This window comes from Taurulus bubalis, assembly GCF_910589615.1.
Source record: "Taurulus bubalis genome assembly, chromosome: 7".
Taxonomy (NCBI): Eukaryota; Metazoa; Chordata; class Actinopteri; order Perciformes; family Cottidae; genus Taurulus; species Taurulus bubalis.
Window position 1 is genome coordinate 25081170 of NC_136595.1, and position 27232 is coordinate 25108401.

At 45.4% G+C, this 27232-nt stretch overlaps 1 protein-coding gene across 1 annotated transcript; it reads right to left on the minus strand.

Annotated features, from left to right (window-relative positions):
- Positions 1 to 1282: 1282 nt before the first annotated feature.
- LOC306738781 (importin-13-like) lies at positions 1283 to 27232 on the minus strand (the record flags this gene model as incomplete). The annotated part of the gene is made up of 23 exons (XM_079220699.1): positions 1283 to 1787; positions 1877 to 2058; positions 2763 to 2852; positions 2959 to 3017; positions 3128 to 3194; positions 5080 to 5132; positions 7332 to 7428; positions 8434 to 8571; positions 8690 to 8770; positions 9103 to 9255; positions 10848 to 10982; positions 11657 to 11683; positions 11849 to 12030; positions 12144 to 12291; positions 12886 to 13006; positions 13256 to 13422; positions 14210 to 14351; positions 14642 to 14782; positions 18294 to 18547; positions 19606 to 19962; positions 20174 to 20299; positions 26822 to 26908; positions 27212 to 27232. The coding sequence occupies 23 exons, from the start codon at positions 27230 to 27232 to the stop codon at positions 1691 to 1693; spliced, it is 2925 nt and encodes a 974-aa protein (XP_079076825.1). The 3' UTR covers positions 1283 to 1690.

The window sequence follows — 27232 nt, forward strand, 5'->3', positions numbered from 1 at the left end:
TGGATGAGCACAGAATGTCGGCGTTTAGCTCACGTTGCAAAAAAATGCTGAATGACTCTCTGAACCCTCTAATCCTTCTGCGCCCTCTCCAAAGTAATGACCCCCCCCCCCCCCTCCCCGGGATGGATGATGGATGGAAAATAATTTGAGTGTCATCTGAGTGTCAACAACAGATATATAGATGAGTCTGGTCGATGACATGATTATCCCCGGCTGGTCATTCCAGATGATGAAGGGGTTAAAACAGACGGGTGTGATTTTTGCCGGTGAATTACTGGACGTGCCAGAGAGTAGTTAAAGCGCTCTTTAGTTTCAAAGACAGGAAGAAGTTATGGATGTGTACTGTAGGTCCAATATAAGTGCACTGAACAAGTGGAGAAAGAAAAAAAGATACATCTGTGCACACACACACACACACACACACACACACACACACACACACACACCCTCTCAATCATACATACATACGGGTATGAACACACGCACACACTCAAATACACAGAAGTGTTCAGCAATAACTGTTAATATGCACAACTTGATTAATATTTTTGCACGATTACAGTGACTAAGTCGTCCTCAGACAGGATTATTCATCCCTCCGAACACTCGGTTCCCTTCTCAGTTTCCATCTTGTGCCTTGTTCTCACCACCAAGCTACTAACCCCCCCACCTCCCTGTAGCCTTTACTCCAGGCAGTCCTGCTTTACCGTAGGGACCAATGCATAAGAGACGCTCTACAATCCGAGGAGACTGCAGTATGACCGGGCGGGACTGTATGTACATGAGGTACAGCCCTGTGCACACGCACACACGCACACGCACGCACGCACACACACACACACACACACACACACACACACACACACACACACACACACACACACACACACACACACACACACACACACACAGGGCTGGTCAAGAGAGCAAACTGTTTTTAGTCCAGTTGTGTGGCTCATAACCCCCCCCAAAAAGGCAAATATAAAATCAAAAATAATCACAAAACATGTCATAACAATTTGGCAAATGCAGAGATCACAGGGGCGTGGCTGGGAGTAAGATATTTTTTTATATTAATGTCACTTCTACTGCAGAATCCCCTCGCGACATTGGTCCTTCTCTCTTCCCGTTAGCAGCAGCAGGACTGACCCCCCCCCCCCCCCCGTCTGTCTATATGTGTATACGTATACATTTATATAATTCATTTGATTTATTTTTGAAAAATAATGTCGCTACGTACGATACCACTACCATTTCATAATGGATGCTAAATCACCAGGAAACAACCTAGGGAACCACAGGAAGATCTAGAAAAGGCAGAACAAGACAGAGATAGAAGGAGGCGAGAGGCAGCATGCTGCTGGGAGTGCTGCTCCAAGCTCTTTCAACGAAACAAGAGGGAGGAGGGAGAGAGAGAGAGAATCAATCTTAAAACAGAAAAAGAAAATCAGAGCAGAGAGGACAGCCTCCCGAAAGCCACCGGGGGATTTAATGTTCGTCCATTAATCCGCTTGGCGGGTCTGGAATGGTTCCTCGTCTCGTCCTGCGGCGGGTTTATCGTTTACAATCATTTCATGACGTCTTCGCTGATGGGGGGAGGGGTTGTGAGAACTGTGTCGCCGCGGCAACCCGCCGCGTGGCGCCGCCGAGGGCAGAGGTCACGGTTGGGCGAGAGTTCAAGGGTAGAGTCCTAGTAGTCGGCGGCGTACTCCGTACCGTGGAGCCCTCTGCACAGCAGTGTGAACTCCTTCACGATGTCCTTCACCCTCCTCTTGTTCACTCGTTCTCTGCTGGACAGACGAGGCGGCGAAGATTTAAAAAAAAAAAAGGACAAAAAAATGTAACTACCACGTAGCGTCAATCGATGAGTCCGTACCTGAGTATCTGCTGCGAGAAAGTGTCTTTCTGGAGAGTCGTGACCCGCGATGACGGGAAGCCGGGAGGCTGCAGCGCCTCCTTCAACCACATGGCGAGCAGAGAGAAGCAGTGTTTGTTCAGAGAGAACAGCACTTCTGCAAACTGGTCCATCAGGCACCGAGAGGCCCCGCCCCCAATGCCCTGGAGAGAGAGAGAGAGAGAAATATAGACAACAGGGATTTTATTACAACAATACCCTTTTTCCGCCAACGTAAGCATGTTCATAGACTCCCCAGACTTTCCCCGTGGCCAGAAGACAAATATGCCTTTCGGTTTATTTCCTGGTGGGTCACGTTCAGTTAGTAAACAGTGAACATTTTAAAATGGTTACTTTCATGTGGTTGGTTGCTTCACTAGGGGCAGCCCACTGCTCCTTAAAAATACTAAGGATGGGTCAAATGCAGAGAATCCCAACTGTGGGAATAATAAAGGATTATTATTTCTACGTGTTCTAACAAGTTGGTGATTCCTGGAAAAGTGGAAAGACTAAAATAAAGATGGTTTGAATAGTCTTACAACGAGGAGCGAATACAACGTCTCACTCTCTGTGAATTCCCTTTGCATTAGTGTAAGACTTTAATTAAAGTGCTTCTTCACCTGAAGTCACTGATTATTTTCTATTTGCTCGTCTGCTCTTTGTAAAAACGACCTTGAGCAGCCGAGTAAAACAACACAGTGTTCCTCTTCTGCTCTGGGCTGCAGCCGCAACATTCAGGAGAGTTTCTCACTGTCGTGCCGCTGGAAGGAACGACGTGTGCAGCGGCATGACAGCTCTCCCAAAACCGCAGAAACTTTTTGCTCGTCCCCCCCAGTGATTTGGAAATGTCTAATGCGGCGCTCCTCACCTCCAGCACGGCTTGCATCAACAGTTTTCCGTCCTCCTGCACCACTCGGGCCAGAGGAGGCACATCCGAGCAGTGGGGTAACAGTTCAGTCTGAGGCGGGGACACAAAGACAAATTACTCATCTATAAACATGCAAATTCCTGCAGGGTTTAAAAGTTGTGTGTGTGTGTGTGTGTGTGTGTGTGTGCGCGCTCACAAAGAACAAGCACGTTGACTTGACTGTCGGAGCCTCAGGAAATTTGAGGGACAGAACTCCTAGAAGTGGGAGAAGGAGTCAGAAACATAAATAAACTACTGACGGTAGAAATATTTCTCAGCAGCAGAACAGTGTGTGTGTGTGTGTGTGTGTGTTTGTGTAAACTTACCACAGTGGAACACTGCTTTCACGTCAAGACTCTCAGACAAGAACAAATCGGGCTTCCGTTTGAGGGCCTAAGAGGCAGATAAAGGCGTTAGACAGAGCGTGCTTCTGACGCCCGACCCACTCGGCACTGCTTCACCACATTCCACTGCATAAGCTCCTTCAGAATACGGCTATCAAAAGCAGCCTGGTAGCCGGATCTGAGAGCAACACAGGGCCGAGAACAGATCTGCCTACCAGGCTTTAGTACTCTCTCCATCCGTTTAGGAAAAACTACATCCAAACTCGTACAGAGACCCTCCAATGCAGAACTGGGCAGGTATAACAAACAAATTGCAAAAAATCAAACTTTGAAATAATTGGGAACTTAAGTCAAACTAAAGGCAGTTGATGGGTTTGTTTTTTTGTTGACGTCAATTGTATTTGAAACATTACTTTTTGGGGGTTCACTGGATTGAATATGCAACAGAAGTGTGTGAGTACTTAACATGTGCAGGTAAAGAGAAATAATCATCTTGTAATAATGAACTCATTCAGGATGGAGGAGAGAGGGAGAGAGGGAGAGAGATGAAGGTCAGATCTATCCAAAGATAGAAAACAAAAAAGGAAGAAGAATGAAGACAAAAATAGAAAAATAAAACAGAAGAGCCATCAGCCAATTTGTCTGGACTGATTAATATTAGTTGAATATTAATTCATTTGGGCTTTGATTGGCTCCAGGCTGGAATGACTTCAGAGGAGGACTGGGCTCAGAGACTAAGCAGTCACCTGGGACCACGGCGTTACATCAGCGTCCCGAGAGCCGAGAGCCGCGTCAGCCAAAAACATTTCATCTTAAAAAGGCGCTGAGTGAGCTGATGTTTTTCTTCTTCTCCTCTCTTTAAAAAAAGGAGAGAGTGTGCCCTAATCTTGGCTTTTCAGAAGAAGAAAAAAGGGGGGAAATAGTGAGTAAAAATGCTTTAAAGTGCTTAAAATAGAATGCATAGAATGTCCACAAACAGGAACTCATTCCCGGATATTCTGAGCATTATTATTAAATTCAAAATCGATGATGGACGTACCTAACGAGCGAGCGTTGGGAGTCGCGCGTGCTCAGTACGGGCCACTGAGGAGCTAACGGAGAGCGCTACGTTAGCCAGAGCGAGCTAAATATTAGCAATTTGTCCAAATTTGATCCCAAACTTATTAAAAAAAAGGCACCATCGAGACTTTTTAGTGTGACTTTCTTCATCGAACCGATTCCCAATTGTCCAATCAGCCGCCGAGGTTATAAACCAATTTCCTCAACGTTGGCATGTTTTTCTGACTTCGTTTCACAAAGGAAGACGACGCGGATTGACCGCCAATCATCTCCACGAGTTCAAGCGTTATCAAACATACGACAGTGAGTTTACGACTCGGATGATAAATCGGCTGCGTTGACTCCGTTCAAAACCTCTGCCAGGGTTTTTTCTTCTCTCGATCAGTTGATTAGCTGAACGTGAGGCGCATTACAAGTAGCAGATAAAGATCGGTGCGCTATCAACGCTCCGTATACGTCCGTGAGCAGAGCAGACGGATGTCGGTGGTTTCTGCAGTTTTAAGGGATTATTTTCTTTCTGTTAGATGTTTTAAAATACGTATATCCGTTTGTAAATTGGTGGCAAGGAAAGAACATATTATTATAATTATTATATGCATAAATTAAGAATTAGGAGGTCTGTTCTTTGTGTGGCGAGGTGACTGTTAGAATCAAAAGCCTTTGAGGAGAGACAGACATCTTCTCTGGTCAAACATTCCCCTCACGTTTCATTCCACTGCCTCGCCTGTGTGATGGGACACCCGAGGGCCCAGTAACAAAGAACAGGAAGAGGTAGAAGAGGGAGAGGAGGACAGAGAAACAGGGAGAAATTACAAAAAGAGAGAAAGAGAGAGAGAGAAACCCAAAGTGAATGAAATAAGAAACCAAAAACACACCTGAGCTTGGAGTTGCATAAATGAATCAACAATATCAGGATGATCCCTGGGTCCTAAAATATAATAAAGATGAAACTTAAGAAATCATAAGAGAATAAGAATAATATACAAACAGCAACTGAATAGATTCAACAGTCATGTGGAAATAAAAGAGAACTCAAAAATATTGCATTGAAATAATTCACACGTGAGTAAGGAACGAAGGGGAGAAGGAGGGGAGGGGGAGGGGAGGGGGGGGCATATGAAGCTTTGGCAGAGTCTTGGTAGAACAGACCGACCAAAAAACAGAAAACAGGCAGAAGACAAAGACATGGGTCTGCTTGGAGAGAAACGAAAAGAAAGAACAGAAGGAAGTAACGAGAGAGAGAAAAAGATCAAACCTAAAGAAAGAAAAGTGGGTTTGGAGTGGGAACCCAGGAGGCACCTCTGTTACTGTTACAGTTTGGGACGGGGGGTGGGGGGTAAGAGGCGCTAACACCTGAAGGATCCATTCAGAGCCGGCCAATAAGATCCCCTTTGGGTCAAAAAGGTGAACCCATAGCCATCTGTATGAACCACACTCAAAGACCGGGGCGGGTTCTGGTTTCGATACCCCTCCCCTTTGTGCTGCTGGACACAGACTACTCGAATTCTGTAATACTATTTTGTTAAAGTATGGCAGATTTATGCACAATTAAACACACATTTCCTGGACATGAAGAATCCACATTAAGCTTCAGATTGATGTTGGGTTCAGGGTGGGTGGGTAGGGGGCGGGGCTCCAACAACAAACTTGTAATGAAACAAAATAAACGTCTGTAGTACTCAGACTCCTCAGTACCCAGACTCCTCAGCACCCGCCCCCCCCACTCCAGCCCTCGCCCACACACACAAACCCCCCCGAGAGAGAATACAGGGCTTATTCAGAGGGCTGCGACGGAGAACGCCGACTCCAATCCTAGCATGTAGCCCTGCTATGTTACACGTCAGCCAACTGAATAAGCTCAGTGGTCTCGGTGCTGCGACCGTATCCTGCACTGATACTGTCTACAGAAAAGGCACCTGCTCCAGAAAGGAAAGAGTTAAGAGGCAGGAGGAGGAGGAGAGGCAGCCATTACTGAACCAGTCAAAGCGGGACAGGAGGAGAGGAGCGAGGGGGCAACACAAAGGGAAGGGGAGCGGCAGACAGAGCCGGTGCGAGTGTCCTAACCCGGGTGGATGAAGTTACATCATCTCATTCATGTACGCCTTATGTCGAGTGAAAATCTGAACTCAAGTCTGGCACATTAAGACACTCCTGATCAAAACTGAACAAAAAACGAAAGTCATGTTCATGCAGCTCAAACACTGAAGCAGTAAATACAAATAAATGGGTTAAAAAAAAAATTAAATAAGCAAATGCTAGGCTGATAAATATAGAAAACATTACAAGTGTGAAGCAAACCATAATATTCTTAAAACGATTTAATCAGTGGAAAACAGAGGTCTGCAATCGATACAAAAAAAAACGATCATTTGAGATTTTGTTACTTCATCACTGATTGATTAATGATTGATTAGAGCAAACGTTTAAAGGTCGACTGACAACAGAGCCCAGTGACCTCTGACCTTTGGTCGTGTTCCTATTCATGGTCCCAGACCTTTCATTTACTGTTCATTAACTAGCAAAGTGGTAGCATGTCAGTCTTCACAGACAATTGCAGACACACATGCAAGCATGTCACTATAAAGTGCTGCATCTGTACCGAAGCTTCCTAAATAACGTTGACATGCTGCGCGTGTCTATTTATTACGTAAAAAGCTGGTATTCACTAATATTTATTAACATTATACTCTTTGTATAATTAGATTACAGTGGTGGCTGTAACGTCGGATTATTTCTGATTTGTGTAATCCCATAATTTCCCCATTAACTCCAGAGCGTTGCTAAATCCAAAAGTCAATATTTATTAAGAAAAAAAGATTGGAGAATCCACCACATGTTTATATCTAACAGAATATTCTGCGTCATGTTTGTTGGCGTATAGTCTACAAAGGAAGCTGGTGATGACGCCATAAAATATGTTGAAAACTCTATAAAAAGAAGAAAAAAAACATTCGGTACAGCCCTAGAATATACTTGTGAACTTCTATTTTTACAATTCCACCTCTCTGCTATTAAAAGATGAGATTTTTGGATCCTGTGAAGTCAAACACGATCAAAAACATTCAGACGGTCTATCACTGACACGTTTGACAGCATTCACAGTCCCGCCCCCTGCCAGACCCCCTACCTTGCTGGAAGATGGAGAGCGTTACCGAGGTAACCAGCTCAAACAGAGCCTTGATGGGTGGGAAGTGGTCCGTCTGACTGGCGAAGATGTGCACCATCTGAAAACAGCAGGACTTCACATCAGACGCTCGCTGGGTTCACTCCCACACAACAAACCAGGTTGCAGGAAACCGAAGGATGTCTTTACATGCAGAGACCTGATTACCGTGCTTTACATACGGCTGCTAATCATCAGACACCTCCTTCACTACCGCTGCCCTCACATCTAAAATATGGCTGCTATGTGTTGAGTATTTTGGCGATTGATTTTTTTCTGTGTGTTTTTTTTTTTTGTGTGTGAGAAAAACAAGCTCTGTTGTGAGAGCACAGTTCATGCAGAAACGTGTCAGAATATTAAAGATACTGTTCAGCTGTGGGAACAGACTTCTTTCTTTTAGCATCGTTTTGAGTTTCAGTTGGATTTTGGATTGAATTCGTCTAATTGCTGCGATAATAATTCAGGTTTCTCTCGCCTGTGTTAATGGATAACTTTGGTATTTTTCAACCTGCACTCTTTTTTCTTATGTTTCTGTGTCTAAGTGACTAACAGGGACAACACTTTTTTGTTATTTGTTCCAGTATCGAGGGAGAACGCTGCAGACAGCATCCACTAAACAGGCTGCAGTGTAATCGCTCGGGGCAACTCCTCACCGTCAATGTACGTCCACTAAAAGTGCTTGTTTTTGTCACTGACAGACTCAGATTGTTATTATCAGGGGCTGACAACATAATGGGAACAACCCTACAGAGATATAAAACCTTTTGCTTGGAAAAACGAGCACTTTTAGTGCATGTGCTTTGAAGGTGAGGAGTTGCCCCGAGCGATTACTCAGCATCCCGTTTAGCAGCTGCCGGCTGCAGCGTTCTCCCTCAATACTGGACCAATTTAAAAAAGTGTTCTCACCATTAGTCACGTAAGACACAAAAACAAAGCGGTATAAGGTCTGTCAGGTGTACCATTAGCTCGAACGCAGCACTTTGACAAATCTATGAAATCTCTGCGTGCGAGTATCAAAGGAAGAATGTGTGTGTGTGTGTGTGTGTGTGTGTGTGTGTGTGTGTACCTGTCGCGTGAGGTCGAGGGCTGGGGCCTGAGGAATCGTACTGTACATCTGCCCGAGCATCTCGCTGAGCTGAGACACCATGGGAGCAAAGTCGTGGAGCAGAGTCTTCACCGACTTCTCGAAGATGGCGCACACCGCCTGAAGGGACGACATGAGATCAGCGATACTTGAAATGTCATCTCCGACTGTGCCGACTGATATCTCACAGAGACGGGAGCGCTCCGACGGTATGAGGCCGCGGACGACGGTGACTCACCTCTACGACCTGCGAGTCGTTGAGCCACTTGCCGAGAACAGTCTGAATAAGCGCGAACACTTGTTGCAAAACGACCACCACCTGGAAAACACAAATTAACTTTGAGACACAAAGGAACGAGTAGAAAGTCATCCACAAGGAGTAGCATTAGCATCTACACACGAGAGCATCCGATCAGGCTATAGTTGAGTGACATCCCTCCAACCAGCGTTAGCCGATGTATTTAGAGGCGGAGGCAGCAGAAGGGGGAGGAGCTCAAACTGCTGCGAGTGCCATGTGTCCCACTGCAGCTTTAAAGTTTTTAAATGGAACACAATATCTATCATCCATATAATCACCCTACTGATGACAATGATGATGTTCTGTGCATATGTGTGTGTGTGTGTGTGTGTGTGTGTGTGTGGGGTACTGACTGGGTTCGGTCCAGGTGGAGGCGGGGCTGTTTTCACAGGTGGCGCTGAGCCGTCTGCTGACTCGTCGTCCTGCTTGCTGATGTCGAGCGTCGTGAAGAGGTTGGACAGCAGCCCCAGGATGTGGATGATCGCTAATTTATTGGAGGGATTGGGCTGAAAGAGGAAAGAAAAAGGAAGAAGAAACAGATCGTTTTATTTGGGAATTTGCTCAACAACCTAACCCCAACGTCTCCGGATACGGAAAAATTCTGCAAACAAATGTAAGAAAAAAACTAATAGTGGTGCGAATACTTTGGTCCTCAATTGAGTCAAAATGGGTTCTTGATTCAGTACAGAGGGGCTTATTTCAGGAAGGACTCGCGCTAATAAAGGCAGTGTGGCAAGTTATGGCATCAAAGCACAGTAACAGTTTCCATACAGATTTTCTGAGGCTTCAAATACACGCATAAAAGCACATGAATGGAAACACGGCTATTGGTGTTCTCTGTTGAATAGATATATTATCTTTCTTGTGCACAAATTGCTTTCATTCATAAATGAAATAACAAATATATCTTGAGAGACATATGTCCCAATTTGATCAATCCCTCATTTAAACCATTTAGCATTGAACATTTGGAACAGTAGTCATTATTATTTATAGAATAAATAGAGAATAAAAGAACAATTGCCATTACTTAATCAACAAAATAATTAATCCTACTAAAAACTTTAAAAAACAACACATAAACGGGGAGGTAGTTCAGCAGTTCGCACACGCACACACACACGCACACACGCAAGGTAAAATCATTAATCAAGTTTCACAAGCAGTGCTAAATCAATGCTCCGTCTCCATGGTGATGTAACGGAGCCAAAACACTACGAGGAACACGAGTCTTACATCCACATCTCACATCTGAGTCGACACGGTTGTCTGTACAGTCTCGCTACAGCAGGAACAGTCCGTATCGCTGTGGTCAGGCCTCACGGTCATTCACCCCTCTGATGTAATGCAACCCGAAAGCCTCCCCCACTAGGTGCCACTGTTCGTCCGGCTCCAGACACACGGCACCTGATTCACTAGTCTGATGTCATGCCGATACATCAAGAAAGCTAGACGGAAGAAACATTAAGAGCGGGAGGAAGTCAGGGACAGCGTGTGACTGAAGGGCGAGGCGGGAACAGAGAGAAGCTTCATAGAACCTGACGTCTCCGTTCGCCCCACCTTGAGTCTCTAATGATGGCATAACAAGGGATCAGGAGGAATTCTACTTTGTTCCACATATAGCAGACATCAAACTGTGTATTTTTAGATAATATCCGCTCCACATTTGTACCATCCAGCGGGACAGTCTGAAAACCCAGACTCTATTAGAACCAACATGTCAACGGGGATAAAGACTCTTCTGTGTTCGTGCAAATGTAAAAAGCATGACCTACTGTAAGTGTGCATGCATTTTTCTTCTTCTTCTGAGCTCAATTCGTCCCCCTCTCTAGTTGCTGTGTGTGTGTGTGTGTGTGTGTGTGTGTGTGTGTGTGTGTGTGTGTGTGAGAGAGAGAGAAAAGTGTGTCTTTGCTACTTCCGTGTGACTCACTAGCCCATGTTGCAGGGTCAAATCCAATCTGGTCCCGCAGAGAAATGTTCCACTGCAGTGACACCACACAGAAACAAGGCCTGTTCCTATTGGCCAGAGTCCAGCTCGGGCCAGCTCTGTGTTCGTGTATGTGTGTGTGTGTTGTTACATGTTAGTCCGCGTACGCACCGTCTCATCCGCTAGCTTCTCCAGTTGCTGAATGTAAGGGGTGATGAGGGAGTGAAGGTTTCTTAAGATGTCTTCCACGGGGAGAGCAGAGAGCAGGAAGCCGAGCGCCTGCATCAGCCACATACACTGACTCGTCTGCAAGAAAATGTGGACGGAGGTTTAGCTTTCGTTGTCATGCAAGCAGTCTTTATTATCACTATTAATATTATTATCTCAGCCAGGAGACTCATGCGTGTGCACCTCTGTGTCCGTCCACGGCTACTCTCGCATTCTGCTGCAGCGAGCTGCATAACAGTTTGGGTGGCCGGTTATGGCTGCACGCTCAAGGACCTTTCATGGTTGCGGTGACTCACACTTTGCCAGGAAAAATCTTTATTGCCCGTTTTATTCTGCTATTAACTGCCTGCCGACTCCTCACTCACGAGCAGGAAGAGGGCCACGAGTGACAACACAGCGGAGTCCATCCAGATCTTATGAAATGCTTTATAACAACAACTTTGCACCGATTGCCTGCGTACATCGCCGCTTATTTTTCAGTTTGAATGAAGTGTTTTTTACGCCTTATCGGTGTCTACACGAGGGGTTAATCGACTGCAGGTTGTATTCATTCAATCACAATAAAACAGCGGTCGTTGCAGACACCTGGCGGAGAATTGCTCTCTCCTGAGTGCATTTTCTTTTTTTACAAACACATAACAATTTGTAGGCTAAAAGCAGAAATCATGTTACGCAATTCTTTCTCAGCCTTTCTTATTTAAATGTCAACTAAATGCCAACAAAATTAAGTGAATGTGAGAGAACACACTGACCTTGTGGATCTGCTTTATGAGCACCTCCTGGAGAGAAAAGAGAAAGTCAGAGTGAAGGTTATATTACTTTCAAAGCACAGACCAAACTTACCCAAATTATCAATAAAAAAAATAAATAATAATACAACGGATGTGATTTTAAAGAGAAATGTTATTTCTGGAAAGCATAGAGACTTGCATGTACACACGTACCTGAGAGACAGCTACTATGTTGGTTGCGTAGGGTGGCAGGTCATATTTGCATTCCCTACAAATTTTCTTGAGTGTAGAGACAGAAGAAACAGAAAGGTCCGGGTTCCCTAAAGCCTGTAGCACCAAGGGCAGGACACTGCTGAGCATCACTGGGTGGTCTGCCAACCATTCAGCCAGAGCACCTAGTGGGAGATTACCAGTTCAGTTACTTAATGAGGTCCATCTGTGTTGCCTTTAGATGACACTAAATTGGTTTGAAGTCGTACGACGCATGCTGAGATCCTTCTAATCTCACCTATAGTGAACATCACCGTGTCTGCTAGCTGGACGTTGTTGATGCTGATTCTGGGGATGAGTCCTATCAGGCCGGGGATGACGTCGGAGTAATTCACATCTATCGTCTCTGCTATGGACTGGAAGCCGTACAGTAAGGCTTCTGTGTGCTGGAGGAGGAGACGGAGACCGGCTGATGAATATGACATTTCAGCAATGAAAAGGTCGGTAAAAGAAAACGTCTTAAAAATTAAAATAGCCACCGTTGACGTTGAAAAGAAAAGCTGCTGCAGCATTTATTTATTTGAAAATATGGGTATGGATTTAAAAAACATATTATTCTGTGGATTTTAATTTCCATCTTATTGAATGCATTCTACCTCCTATTGTGATTTTAAGTGGGTTTAATTTTCTGCTTTTATGTGTTTGTTCGCCTTATTATAAAGTACTTTTTGCTGCATTTCTTGTATAAAAAGATGCAAAAGATTCTTGTAAAAAAAAAAGCAAAGATTGTAATAAAAGCTGAAAAGAAAATTACTATTTGAAAGTGAAAATAACCCAAATCAACATAAAAATGGTTTAAATACTGTCAAATATATATTTGAACTTACTCTTAGCTTTTCTTGTCTTTAATTGTAATTTAAGATTGTGGACTTACAAGCTAATACAAGTATAATAAAGTGAAAAATAGAAAACAAAATACCGGCGCTTCCTCAAAGAAAGTTCACATTGTCTCTCTACTCGTCTGTGTGAGTCTCACCCACCTGCCATGATGTGGGCGGCTCAGCATTAGTCAACAATCTCCCTAGTTTCTCATACAGGTTACTCAGCAGCTCCGCTCCCAGCATCTCGTACACGTACATGAGCGTGTCTGAGATATCCACCCTGAAGGACAGACATGCACAAGCAGACATGTTAGGAGCTTGCGACCATGGAACATTATGTGCTAATCTGTCAGACAGCTTTTGCCCTCTCAGCTGCCAGTCCAGTGAGAGTCTATTAGAGTAAAGCGCACTCATAGGCCGACCAATCAGCGAGCCATTTTCTGAAGCACTTAGACTGTCACTGAAACGTTTGCACTCAACAGTGTGCGGCAGAAATCGGCATGTATGAAACAGAGTCCAGCATACACACCTGTAGATCCTGAATTGCTCTTTCTCATCGGAGGACCAGGATGCGTACTCCTGGTCGGTGGGGAACTGGGCTTTGTGGAGCAGAACATCCACCAGCTGAAAATATACTGGCCTGTAGACCTGCAGATACACTGCCTGCTTATCCGACTCGAATGACATTATTTCATCCTGAGGAAGGAGTAAGGAAAATACTTTTTAGTCTGGAACATCAAATTATTTCTGCACTTTAAAGCCCCAAAAACATCTGTTACGACGCACAGAGGCTGTTAACAGAGACCGAGGTTGGAAAATAGCACCCGGCAGCAGACAAATGCAGGTACATTTGATCAACCTAACAGTAAACAAAGGGGACATTTAGCAAGCGATTGAATCATTCTTCAAATAAGTGAATTCAATCGTCAGGTGCCGTAGCAGAATGGAGCAGAGAGCCGCTTGTGGAAGGTTCTGCGCTCTGATTGGAATCACAAGCGTGGTCTAGATTGTCCGCAATCAGCTCCAGCGATCGCAGGAATATGGTTGTTACTCGACTACCAACCTTTGCGGCTGCTGTCAGGTAGAACGTTAGCTACCTCCTGTATCTTCTCGACCAATCAGAGTGAGGTTCTTCCTCTTTGTGTTTGTCGGCGGATCGCATTCGCAAAACAATTAATTATCTAATATAGGTAACTATACATTGCCTGCTTGCTAAATCTTATGTTGGATAAAGTAGAAGAGAAAGAGTTATCATATTTTGGAAGTTTTTTTAAACTGCGAGAAGCACATTTATTTAAACATGATGTGCAACGGAGCAATGTTTTTATACAGTCTCGTGCCAAACCAAAGTACAACGTGCAAAGTTTATTTTGCGGACGGTCACATGTGCCGAGTAATGACTAGGCTTGAGCAAAGAAGTAGGTATATTATGCCAGTTGTAAAACATACAGTTCCATTGGGTTCAGATTTGAACATTCCTTACTTGTAGCGTGTACCAGAAGGTGAGCGTGAGCGAGCTGGTGGTCTCATTGACCGGGTAGTGGCCGGGGATGCCCGTACAAAACATGATCATGTTGACTAAAGCCAGGAAGCTCTGCCAGTGATCCACCTGCTCCAACAGAGTCCTAGAGTAAAGAGAGAGACACAGGAACACATGAGACCGCGCACAGAAGCTTGCTTGACTTGTTCCAGTGCAAATTATTGTCAAGAAACCGGTTTGTCTCATATTGTAGGTTATAAAAAACAGGTATTTGTATTATGTTATCGGATTGGTTAAAACCCATTTTATGTGTTGCTTTCAATATCATCAAATTACAGATGTTTTCATACCATCCCAACCCTGGATGATTATTGAGTCATGTATCATTTTGGCCGAGATAAATGTACTATAAAATCTTCACATCGGCACACACACCTGGAGTGGTTTTCTCCCAGTGTGACGGCGATACGGCAGATACCGTGGCAGGTCTCCATGTCTCCATTCTGAACAGCCTCTCTGAGCTGCTCCTGGAGGGCCAGCACTTGAGGAACCATCTTCAGCAAAGTGTTCACATATCTGCAACCCACGGAGACACAAAAACAGACAGACGCAGCAGAATTGACAGTTAGGAGTCTGGTTCACTTAAAAGAAAACGGGTGAAAATCACTGAGCACACTGCTGTACAAGTGAGAAGTGCATGGCGCGCACAGCCGGGGAGGCTCCACTGGCGAATATAAAACTGACTCACGCGTCGCTCAGAGCTAGTTTGATGTATTTATTGCTCCTTCTCAAGACGAGTGTTTATTTCAAATCAAATCTCAGTCCAAGTCAATCCAACCTCTGATCCAGCACACCCACCCTAAAAAAATACCCACACATCTACCCGGGAACCAGAGGCACTATTCAAAGCTTCAGCTCAGAGCTGCTGTCAGCTATTATTCCGTCTTCTTCCTGCCGTCTCAGCCGTCTATAATTCCCCCACTCCGGCGAAAACACACGTATGTGCGGACACAGACGCACACTCCTCGACACAAGCTGAGATCTGCTCATGTGACAACATTAGAGGACGGCCTCCTGTCATCCTTAATGACAGCATGTGAAGGGGTGACATTTGGAGATGAAGGGCGTGCGTGTGTGTGCGCCTGAATGTCACAGAGGAGATCATGTGCATGTGTGAATGCTATGAATGTAAACCATATTACGTGTGTGTCAGTCTGGGGAAGGGGAGGGTTGTGGTATGCAGGCGGTGCTTCATCTTTAATGAGAACGTCAATACGGACGTGGGTCCACAACAATGAATATTCATTAATGACACAGCAAGGTTGTGTGGGTTTAAAAAAAAAAGAGAAAAAAAGGTTAAATAAATATACAAATCAGCCCAGAAAATACACTGTGTCTAATCTAGAGCTTTCACATTCTTTTCCTTCTTAATAAATAACTAACAGTATTTCAATTAAAAAAAGTACAATTAATAGATAACGGGACTTTTCTAAACATTGGACATTCTTACCATTATTGTTACATAAGATTGGATATCGACTTACATTTTTTGATCCTGTAAAATCGTAATATTACATTTCATTTAGCTGAAGCTTTTATCCAAAGCTACTTGCAAAAATAATAAGAGGCCAAACTTGAAATATTGTGTTTACAAACAGAGAAATCCTCATTGCTCCTTCAACAGCCCTGTTGCTGATTCACTTTCTGTCCGTCGAATAATTAATGAATCGACCGACAGTTTTCGCATTAGCGTAATCCCTTTTGGGACGGACAAACAAAAATAGCGGCCGGTTAAAAGGACGCCGATATGCATTCTCCGCTCTGCAGGTTAAATGCATTTTGCGCCGGGGTCCTTGGAAGCATTTATCATTCTAATTTCCCTCAGGACCCCTTTCTGTAAGCCGAGGAGCCGGCTCTACGGTCCCGCCTCACGAGACCGAGTATCCGCCACACCGACTCGGCCTTCTCTGGAGAGAGCTGCACCCTGCTGAGATGTGACGTGCTACCAGGATGTATGCTAACGCAAGCCCGTACCGGTGGTTGCGTTAGCATACATTCTTCTCTGTGTTCTGGGGGCCTGAGTAACTGTAAGAGCAGCGGAGGGACCGACATGTGTGAATGAGTGAGGGGCTGTGTGTGTGATACATTTTTCAGTTTTAATAATTGCTGTTTGGATAAAATGTGGCCTGTGCTGACTGATATAGGGTGTGTGTGTGTGTGTGTGTGTGTGTGTGTGTGTGTGTGTGTGTGTGTGTGTGTGTGTGTGTGCGTGTCAGACTGCACTCATGCACTCAGAAGATCATTAATTTTTAACAAGGTGCTTTGAGAAATGCAGGTCATGCACCCTTAGCTTTGGAAAAGAAGCGCTTGGTGCACATGAGATGCGATCAAAAAGGGCAGAATGTTATTTGTTTGTGCTCTAACCCCCATTTCTCTCGTAAACAAAGACATTCTGGAGGATTTCTCTGAGACCGTCTGCTGCAGTCTCCTCTCCTCTAACTCCTAGCTGGTTCTGTCCTCTCCTCTTATGCTCCCTGCCCTGCTGTTGTACACTTTCTGTTTCCTTCCTGACTCCTCCTTTATTCTCTCTCTCTCTCCCCACCTCCCCCACCTCTGATCCCCTCTGCAATTACTGCAACACTCCGAGACAGGGGAAATGGGTTGCCTGGCAACAGGATGCAGCTGGACCAATAGCATCCCCCCAAATGAGTTGACTGTAATGTGTTTAAACAGAGGGAGAGAACAAGAGGCAGGGAGGAGGGCTGATGGTGAAGAAGAGAGAGGGGAAAGAAAGAGCACAAAGAAAAGATAAATACGAACAAAGAGAGCAGAATCTACAGATGGAAAATAAAAAAAATATGGGATGTGACTTCCTAGAGAGGATGGAGGTTTTATATTACCTCCTCTTATAGACGCCGAAACAACACACACAATATATAGGAAGTCAAATATAAAACTAATAGATCACACAATGCTCTGACAAAAACAAATGTGTGTCAAGAGATGCCATCAATGAGTGAAGGGAGGACCTGACAAAAACCAACAAACAAGCAGCGCTGCGGTCGGTATTAATTGACGCAAAACAACACAAAAGGAGAAAGAAAAGACGTATTTCTAAAATCATGAAACCAGGTAGAATTTAGATGTAAAAAATCCAAAGAATACCATCTCTCACTGGTGTATCCGTATCACCTAAAAGGAGCCAACCTGTAACTCCATTAATTGTCTTCCCACCATCTGTTTAAAAGGGAACGTGCTTCCTCAGATCCCTCCCTCTCGTACACGGAGGACGAAGACGTCTTTTTACGCTCGCACTCTCACACCTTCTTTGCATCGTCCCGTCACCAACGCCCTCTATCTCCCTCGCTCCCTGGTGGAGGGGTAATGGGTGCCCGCCATCTCTGAATCAACCAGGGGATGATGACATCTCTCCCTGTAACCATAGCAACGCCAGCCAACCGAGAAATGCCGCTCTCCTCCCCCTGGCTGTTAGCTTGCCCTTTATCAATCCCTCCCTCCTTCCTTCCCTCCCAGTTCCCACCATTTCTGTTTCCTGTCCTTGGCTAATGCATATATCTCTCTCCCTCTCCCTCGTTCCCTCCCTCCTCTCTCTCTCCCCCCCCTTTCTTTCTTCCCTCTTTTTTCTCCCTCTCCGTCTCCCCCCTCTCTCCCCCCATCTCCGTCTCCCTTTTTTCTCTCCTCCACCTTTCTCCATCTCCCCCTCCCCCTCTCTCTCTCACCCTTCTCCTCCCCCATATCCATCTCCCTCTCTGCCCCCTCTCTCTCCTCCTCCTCTCCATCTCTCTCCCTCTTGTCCTCCCTCTCTCTCCCCCATTTCCCTCTCTCTCCCCTCGCTTCTCCTCCCCCTTCCCTCCCTCTCCCCCCCTTCTCCTCCCCATCAGTCTTTCCCTCTCTCTCTCTTCCCTTTCCTCCCCCTTTCTCCGTCACCGCCCTCCCCCTCTCTCTCCCTTCTACTCCCTCCATCTTCCTCTCCCCCTCCCCCTGTCTATCTCTCTCTTCGCCCCCCCCCCCTCTCTCTCCCTCTCCCATCCCTCTCCCATCCCTCCCTCCACACGTTTGTACACACCTTTGGGAGTCGGGCTGCGAGATGGCGTTGACCACGGCCTCCACCGCCGTGTCGAAGAGCTCCGGGTCGGGCAGCGCGCTGAAGCAGTCGTGCACCAGGTCCTCGCTCTCGTTGAGCGGCACGTCCAGCAGCACCCATGACGACAGGCAGCGCAGCACGCGAGCCTTCACCGCCCCGGGGCTGTCCGTCTGCCGCAGCAGTTGCTGCAGCAAGGGACACACCGACCCCCACTCCCGGCCCAGGGCGCCCCGGACCTAGAGGGAGGACGACAATGAGGGTCGGACCGCTACTGTATCGCTCATGTGTGATGCGTTCCTCTCATTTGAAGTGTTTCTATATGCAGGGTTCATACACATTCAGACCAATGGATTTCCATGACTTTAAACCAAATTTCCGTGACCAAACAGTTTGTGAAATCTCTGTGTATAAATGAAAAAGTGAGAGAATTTTGTATTTAAACTAACAATGAGAATTCCAAAGCATACAGTAAACCTTAAATGATACAAATGAATGAGAGACAATAGTTTGATTAAAAGAATAAACATGTATATAGATGCTTGTATGTATGCCTGCTTATATTTTGAGCGTCTTTCTTTTAAAAGCGTGTTAATTATTTCAAACTCAGCATAAATGAACGTCATGAACATAGGAATATAACACACTTCTTTTTCTTTTCCAAAACTTTCGGGATTTTTTTTTTTTCCCTTTCAAGGACTTTTCCAGGCCTGTAAATAAACATTTTAAAATTCCATGAATTTTCCAGGTTGACCGTACGAACCCTGTTTATGTCCATTACGTCACTGTTGACACACCAATATGTCAACCAATATTCCCAATACTTTTGGGAAAATAAACAATTATTTACTAAAAAATAAAAAAGTCAAACAACATTGTGAATAAATGCAAACAGCTGCACAATAAACTTTTAAGCATGAAGTAGTTTAATAAATATAAATCAAGATTATAGCCAAAATGATCTGATCAAAGAATAAGTACGAAAGAAGAAGAAACTATCCTTTATTAATCCCCTTGAGGTTAACCTCTCACAAGTAATTAAGAAGCAGTGTGCTGCCCTGTGAGGCGCCCGGGGGGCAACTGGGGGTTCAGTGTCTTGCTCAAGGACACTACGGGGAGACTGGGAATGAGCCACAGCCGTCCAAGTACAAAGCGTTTGTTTACTCTGAGCTAGAGACCCATTTCAGTAAGTTCTCAAGCTGTATTTGAGGTGTGAGACGTACTGATGAACAAATGAATCCCAAGAAAACCTGTGAATATTGGACAGGTGTCGAGAAGGTGGTTCCTGCACACGTACCTGTCCTTTTCTGTACTGCGGCAGGCGACTGGTCTGGAACTCCTCGGGCAGGACGGTGAGCAGCTCCAGCAGCGCCAGGCAGCGGGCCCGCCCGTCCACCCCTCCCCCCTCCTCCTGGAACACCCGCACCATCTCGGCCACGGCGCCGGGCCAGGCCTCGGGCATGGTGTTGAGCGCCAGAGAGGCCAGAGCCACGCACAGCCGGGTGAGCACCATCTTGGAGCCGGAGGAGAAGCAGGCGATCTGGGAGAACAGCTGGGTCTTCAGAGACTCGTACTGGTCTGTGGGGATGTCGGACCAGTAGCGAGAGATCTTGGTGTGAAGCGCGCTTGCGCCAAAGTACTGGATCTCTGGCACCTGTGAGAGACGATGAGATTGATGTTGTGTCAACATTCAAGTCAATATTATTGTGTACTTTTGTATTTTTGAGCATTGGGAGGTGTTCATGCCAATAAGGCCACCGTGAATTGAGATGGATGCAAATGACGCAAAATGCTTTTTCAGTGTGTGTGTGTGTGTGTGTGTGTGTGTGTGTGTGTGTGTGTGTGTGTGTGTGTGTACATGATACCTTATCTGGGCTCAGTAGGGACCAGCAGAACTGCCAGGCCTGAGGCGAGACCTGAGCCTGCATGAGCCATTTCTGGGCCAGATTCTTGTTTTCTATATTGGGATCGTAGTACAACTGGTGGAGGGCCTGGAAATGAAGAAGAGGAGAGCAAAGAATTTAGAATTTAAAGAATCCGTACGATCTGTGAATGGTTAAACCGTGAGAGGGCTTGTAGAAACAGAGTTCATTTGACAACCGCTCTACACATGTTCACAACAGCGGGTATCAGAGGCCTACGGAGAGAAGAGAAACGCAGTCCTTTGAGCTCTTGTGTGATGAAAAGAGCTGGTTACCTTGAGAAAAGAGCATCTTTTCTCATGCACAACCAGGCATGCACACAGACACACCAGCAGACAGTTTACCTCGAAAACCTGAGCAATGGAGAAAGCAATGACCTGAAAACAGCACTCTCTGAAGTACAGCTCGGAGTAATTTGAGCACTTGAGTGCAGGGAGAACAAGAGCATGCAAGCCAAAGAGAAAATAGATAAAGGATGAGTACGAACGAGAGAGGGAAATAAAAGAAAGGGGGAAAGGGAGCCTTAATTAAACAGACACCTCTAATCCTGGCGGTGTCAGAAGAGAATGTTTTGGCACTACTTGCAAAAGAAAATGCATGTTTTTATTCCCCCTTCACTACTCTGTCTCACACACAAACACCAATGCACATGCTCACTTAACTAAAATTGCTGGCAGGCAATGTCTGACAACCAACACAGGGAGGGGGGGGGGGGATTTAAAAAAACTTTTCAGTGAGCTTCTGATGCTCGTCTTTACCCCCGAAGCCCGCTCACGTAACTTCCTCCACCAGCAGACATCCTCTCCTCTTTCCTCCCCCTCTCCTAATTCGCATCCCTCCAGCCTAAACTGTCCATCCAGTTTCATTCCATCTCTCAGCTCTACACGTCGTCTCACTTCCTCATCAGAGAGGTTTATAAGCTGCCATACAAGGTGGGGGCTGAATGGTACAGTGTAGAAAACCAGGATGTTTTCGCAGAGTATGATGACAGTGCATCTGCAGCTGTAGAGAGGAACATCAACACAACGCCGAAGCCGACCAAAAGGCGAGAGTCTCAGGCTCTCGCTCTCTCTCTCTTCCCATCTTGCAAAACGCAATTATCTGCCTTCACTTACAGTACGAGCCTCTGAACACGACTGGCTGGGTGTTAATGAGCTGGCTGTTCACAGAGTCAGGTGGCAGTTGCTCATATACGCTTTTGAGAGACAGCTATAGGTGCAGGTGCAGTAATGGCAGCAGGTACTGTATGTGCTGTATGTGTGAGGCTTCGACTTGTTCAACCCTGTTTTCAAGGAACAGCTACTTTGCACGAAAATCGTTGCGCTTTCAGTGCAGTTTTACAAAAACCACTGCATGTGCGAAAATAGGCGTTTTTTTTTCTTTTTACATTTGAACAGATTGCTATGGACAAAGCTGCATGACAGGACAGATGCACTCTCTGAAGATCAATACCTCGCCTTCACTAAAAAAAGAAAAGCATCAGGATGTTTTTGGTTCGTCAGCTCCACTCTGCCCTTTTCTGTAAACGAAGCTGTGATATCAGAGTTCAAAGCAGCAGCGGATCATTACCGCAGACCTCTCCTTATCCAATCCCAAACAGCACTGTGTCTGAGCGCGTCTGTTCCTCCGCGGTTCATTATCAAAGAACAAGACACAAAAACGGCCTGTTTTCTGCTTTAATCTTCTCACAAAGAACCACCGCCTCTCACCTAGAAATCACAGCAGACATGCAGCCGTTATCTCGACTAACTAACCGTAATTGCCCATCACTCGTTTGTTTTCATCAAACAAGCAAACGCACACACAAAAAAAACACACAGCACACCCCCTAGAAACAGCAGCGTTTATTTTACTCTGAAGCAACTAATTGTATCTACTGATGGTTGCAACCCGCCTGAACCGCCCAGCTTCACCTGAGGACGGCGAGCTCTTGCCAGAGGCCGTCAAAGGTCTTTAGCCTCGTCTGCAGTCCCTCTCCGGCAGGAGGAGGGAGAAGAGTGATGCATATGAAACAACAACATGGCTCAGTTGGACCATCTGCTCACACACAACCACAGATTTACTGCGACTGGTATACACTTGTGTGCTCACTCCCAAGCCCAGGAGAATAACTGCAGGGTAGGTTAAATGAAGGTGCGTTGAAGATGGAATATAGAAGATTGTTGTTATCCAAGCTACTCCGTTCTTTGTTGACCGAGCCGGTCCGCTCACACAGCAGTTATAGCTGATAACACTGTCCCTAACCTACGGCCTACCGTCCCAGAAGCCTAGCATCCACCCTTCCTGCGGATCCCTCATCAGGTATACACTTCCAGCTCCAGCAGCTCTTTTGTCGTAGTTTGATCTGTTAGCGCTGTTAGCACCGTTAGCTGCAAGCCGCTGCCATGTGGAGAGAAGTTGAGAGGCAATAGAAATGCTCGCAATCTTGTGTGAGGAACCTTTAACAAAGGCCACTCCGATATCTATATAATACAAAATATAAAAGGACAAATATGAGTATCAGCTATCAAGCAAGGCTTTTTCTGTAAGCATTAGAGAAATCTTCTTTCCCATATGAGGTGGTAGTGCACGCGTCTTTGCAGACTGTGTTTACACACAGCAGGTAATGGAATCTCGCCGCCACAGGCCTGGTGTGTCTTCACGCCATCTGTCCACTCAAGTGTCACACCCAGAAGTCCTTGTGGCGATGGGAGGGCAGCGTTGTTGCCGTGCCGCGTGGAAAAGGCATCATCGCACCGCTGACCCATCCTCATGACTAGGGTTAGGTACCGAGAACCGGTGCCATACTGGCACCGGTTCTCGGTACCAGCACGGTACCAACACGTCCGGTACCTACCGGACCGAAAAGCAACGCAGATTTCGGTGCTTCCTTCCGGTGCCTGAGCCGATTTAAATACTTTTTTTTTTACACTACTCTGTAAAGTTGCACGGTATATAGATACTAAAAAGGTAGCGCGGTGCCCGCACGCTAAAAACGATTATTAAAATAGCGCAGATCTGAGCACACTCGCTGCTCTGCTCTCTGTCTGCCTGCATGCAGAGCGGGGCTCGAGGGGGCGGGGCTCGAGGGGGCGGGGCTTCCAGCGCTCACACACACACAGTGCGCGCACACAGAGATCGCTGGAGACACGAGCACGAGCTTTTGAACGTCCGTCCTCGCCTTGATGGAACAAATCTCTCCAGTTGATATTAATGATGACGTGTAGTCCAGTAAAGCAGCAGTTTTAGGATCCAACAGTGTCTGAGTTCTGTTGCACACGGTCCCATCAGGCCACCTGATGCTTGTCTGTTCTTTTTTTAAATATATATTTTTATATTTTGAAGTTAAAAGGTTTGAAGCTGTAGTTTGAAGTGTGTTTTGTATGTACTTATTTATTTATATCTATAGTATACTTTAAAGAGTTAATAATATTGTTCAATTTGAAGAAAAAAAATTGCCTTGGCACTAAAAAAGTATCGGTTCAGGCACCGGTATCGTTTTAAAAGTATCGGTTTAGCACCGGTATCGGAAAAAACCCAAACGATACCCATCCCTACTCATGACACTGCGCTATAACGGCGAGAACCAAAGACGTGCAGAGGAACGATGATTAATGAGGGAACAAAGAACAATAGTTCGGGCGAGAGTGTGCGCGGGTGGTTGTTGACAGCACACGGCCAAGAAAGAAATTAAGAATACCACGTTGCCAATAGTGATGAAATCTCAGCGCATGAAAAGCAAACAAACCCATGCAGCAAGTGTCTCAACGTGCAAACCTCAGTTACATGACCAGTTTCCACCACATAATTCAGAATACTGTCTGCAAGCCTGCTAAAAATAAAAGAATGAAACAAAAGTGCTTGCACCAGGATGTGTGTGTGCGTGTGTGTATCATGTAACCGACAAGACGTGATTTCCACCTTGATCCCATATATATTTCTGTCAAGGACTGGATGGTAATAGTCATTGGGTTACCTCTTCTTCCTCTGAAATAGCCTCTCCAGCCACCACAAAGCTACTCAATAGACCATGCATCACTTCTCTGTGTCAAATTCCCCTGTTATGTGCTGTAATACGTTAGCTGGCAGGCTGAATCATCTCCATAAAACATTTAAATAAGAAGAAAGCACTAGCTGTTACTTACACATCTTATCCTACTCGAACAGTTTCAAAAAGGCAGAGCTACACGCTCATCACGTCTCGATTCAAAATCAATTCTAGATCGGGTCCACAGGTGTACTAATTTCAGCATCGACTCCAGTCTGCTAAGACAGGCGGTGTGGCACATTATGGCATTAGAGCAGAGTTAAGTGTGGAAAGGATTGTGTAGTAATCTACTTTGACAGACGAAAAAAGGGGTGTGCGGCAAGTCAACACTGCCAGACAGAAGAAAAAAGAAAGTTGGAAGTTGTGAAGGATAAGAATCAAGATTCTTACATTAAGCAGTTTTGTTTTCCCCCACAATAGTTCAAGGTGCTGACCCAGAGCTGTGCTGTGGTCCCTTTCTGGTGGTAGTTTGTCTCGGGGGAAGTGAAACAGCTAAATCATAACATTTCCTCCAAAGTCCACGTGCTTGAGAATAGTGGAATAGTGATTCTAGACAAGGGGAATTACAGTCGAGCGGAAATGTAATGCAGTGTATACGTCCCCTTTCATTATAGACACACAGATGCTGACAATGTGGTACTTTGTTTCAGACACCCGAGATTAAACAAAGAGCTTTCTATTGGACACACAGAAGTACTGGGCCAGGAACCATCATCTCCACCACCACCATGTATACAACAAACACACACCCTCCACCGCCCCACCGAACGACAGTGACAATTCTACACGGCTGCTCTTCTTAATTTATTCTTTTACCAACTGATTTAACTCTGACCGTTTTTATGAGAAGCCCATTTGACTTTCTACGGATGAACAATGGACGTGTCTGCTGCTGGTGCTGTGTGTGTTTAGTTGCATGCTGTTGTGACTGCGTGGCAGAGAATGTAATAAGAATAATTACAGGTAAAAGCAGCATCTCAGATTTTTCTAAATGCATTAAGTTTGTGTGTCTGATGCAGATATGAAGCTTTCAGGTGCACCAACAGTCGGATACTTAAGCACCTTTCGTCGCCCTCTAATACCAGTAAATGAACAACATCATGCTGCTTCCATAATTAATTAAGTACAAATATTTCAAGCTGAATTATCAAAAACAATAAAAATCACGTCTCACAAATAGTCTTAATATATTTTCTAAATATAGAGGAGCCTTAGAAAAACATATCTCATTAGTTTTAAAACACACGCGTGTTGTTATTACAAAAGTGCTCAATGCCTTCAAGGGAAATTATACCTCAGATGCTGTTTGTCATGTTTTATCAGTTAATGAGATTACTGATGCCGCTGGAGCACTCGGCTAAAACCAGGGTCTGAAAATGGACCTTAAATGACACAAACCCACACAAACACGAGAGCCATCAGAGTAGATTATTTTAGTGGCTGCTTTGTACCATTTGTTTCTTTAGAAATTGTTGTTTTTGGCAACGGAGGGTTCACTTCCATTATAAATTAAACATTTAATTCCAGAAAAAAATTGCTTGATCTGATGAAAGATTCAAAGCAAATCTATCTGGTTGGGTATCAGGTACTTTCACTAAAGGCTTCCCTAATACATCATAACAAATTATTTATGATGCTCCCTGTTACATGAATTATACATTTGCTTACAATATCTACTAGTATTTTCTACGATTTATTGAAGGTGAGAGAAAATGTGAGAGGCATTTTCTTCATGCCTTTCCGATCCCCAAATGATAACGGAGCACCACTTTCTTCACCTGTAAACATGAACAAATAAATAAAGGGGCTAATCCGCAAGGAGGACAGGACCTTCGCTCTTTGTTTTGTCATCCTTCTTCCTCCTGTATCGCAACAGAAACACAATCATCAGGCCAAGCCATCTCACCCTCACAGGAATGTACTTCTCTCCCTTAAAACCTGCCTCTAATTCCTTTTCTGTCGCATCGCCAAACCTCCTCTCACCCCCTCCTCTTCTTTCTTTACTGGCGCTGTCACAGACATCGACCCTGTCCCACCCCTCCAATCCATCTCATCGCTGTCTCCGCTCTTCCACAGGAGCACCTATTCTCTCACTCTCCATCCTCCCCCATTGTCTCCCCCCACCCATCCTCTCACGTCGGAGTCAGCGGCCACCCAGCAGGAGGGAGATTTATCACAGCAACCATGCAGCCACAGTAAACACAGCCAAGGAGGCGATCGTGCACGCACACACACAGACACACAGACACACACACACACACACACGCACGCACACACACACACACACACACACACACACAGTGGCTACAAACTGTTTTTGTGATGCTCTTCTGATCGTTCTTTCTAAACATTAGCCATTAAATCAAGACTCATTTAAAGACGTAAAGACAGATGAGCTAAAAAAAAATCCCTGGATGCAAACATCATCTCTCCAGACAAAATCAATATTATCATGTGGCTACACGGCAGAAAAAGCTCCTCAGCTTCTCCCACCACCCCTTCAGCTGTTTCTGTTGCTTTAGAAAAGAAGACTACTTCATGGACCGAGCGGTCCGGGGACTAACCTTCTCAACGTTTTCCACCGTGAAGTCCAGGGCGCCCGGTGTCGCCGCTATCCTCCCCGGGGTCTCCATGTCTCCACCGGCACGGAGCTGTCAAACGGTCAAAGAGGAGCAAAAACACACGTTCAGGAGCCAACCGCCGCCGTTAAACTCACCGGTACAAATACCAAAAATATATATAATAAAATAATATCCACAGCAGCCGTTGGATTCAAGCAAGCTAGGCTCGACGACCCCATGAATTTAGACACAAGGATGACACCGAGAAGCTAACCGCTCAAGCTAACGTTAGCTCGCGCTAGACGGACACTAGCAACGGCTCGCGCGCGCCGTCCAGTAACTAGCATGCGCGTAACGTTAACGTGAATATAGTATACACACGGATGTACTAACATGTTCAGAGTGAGACAGCAT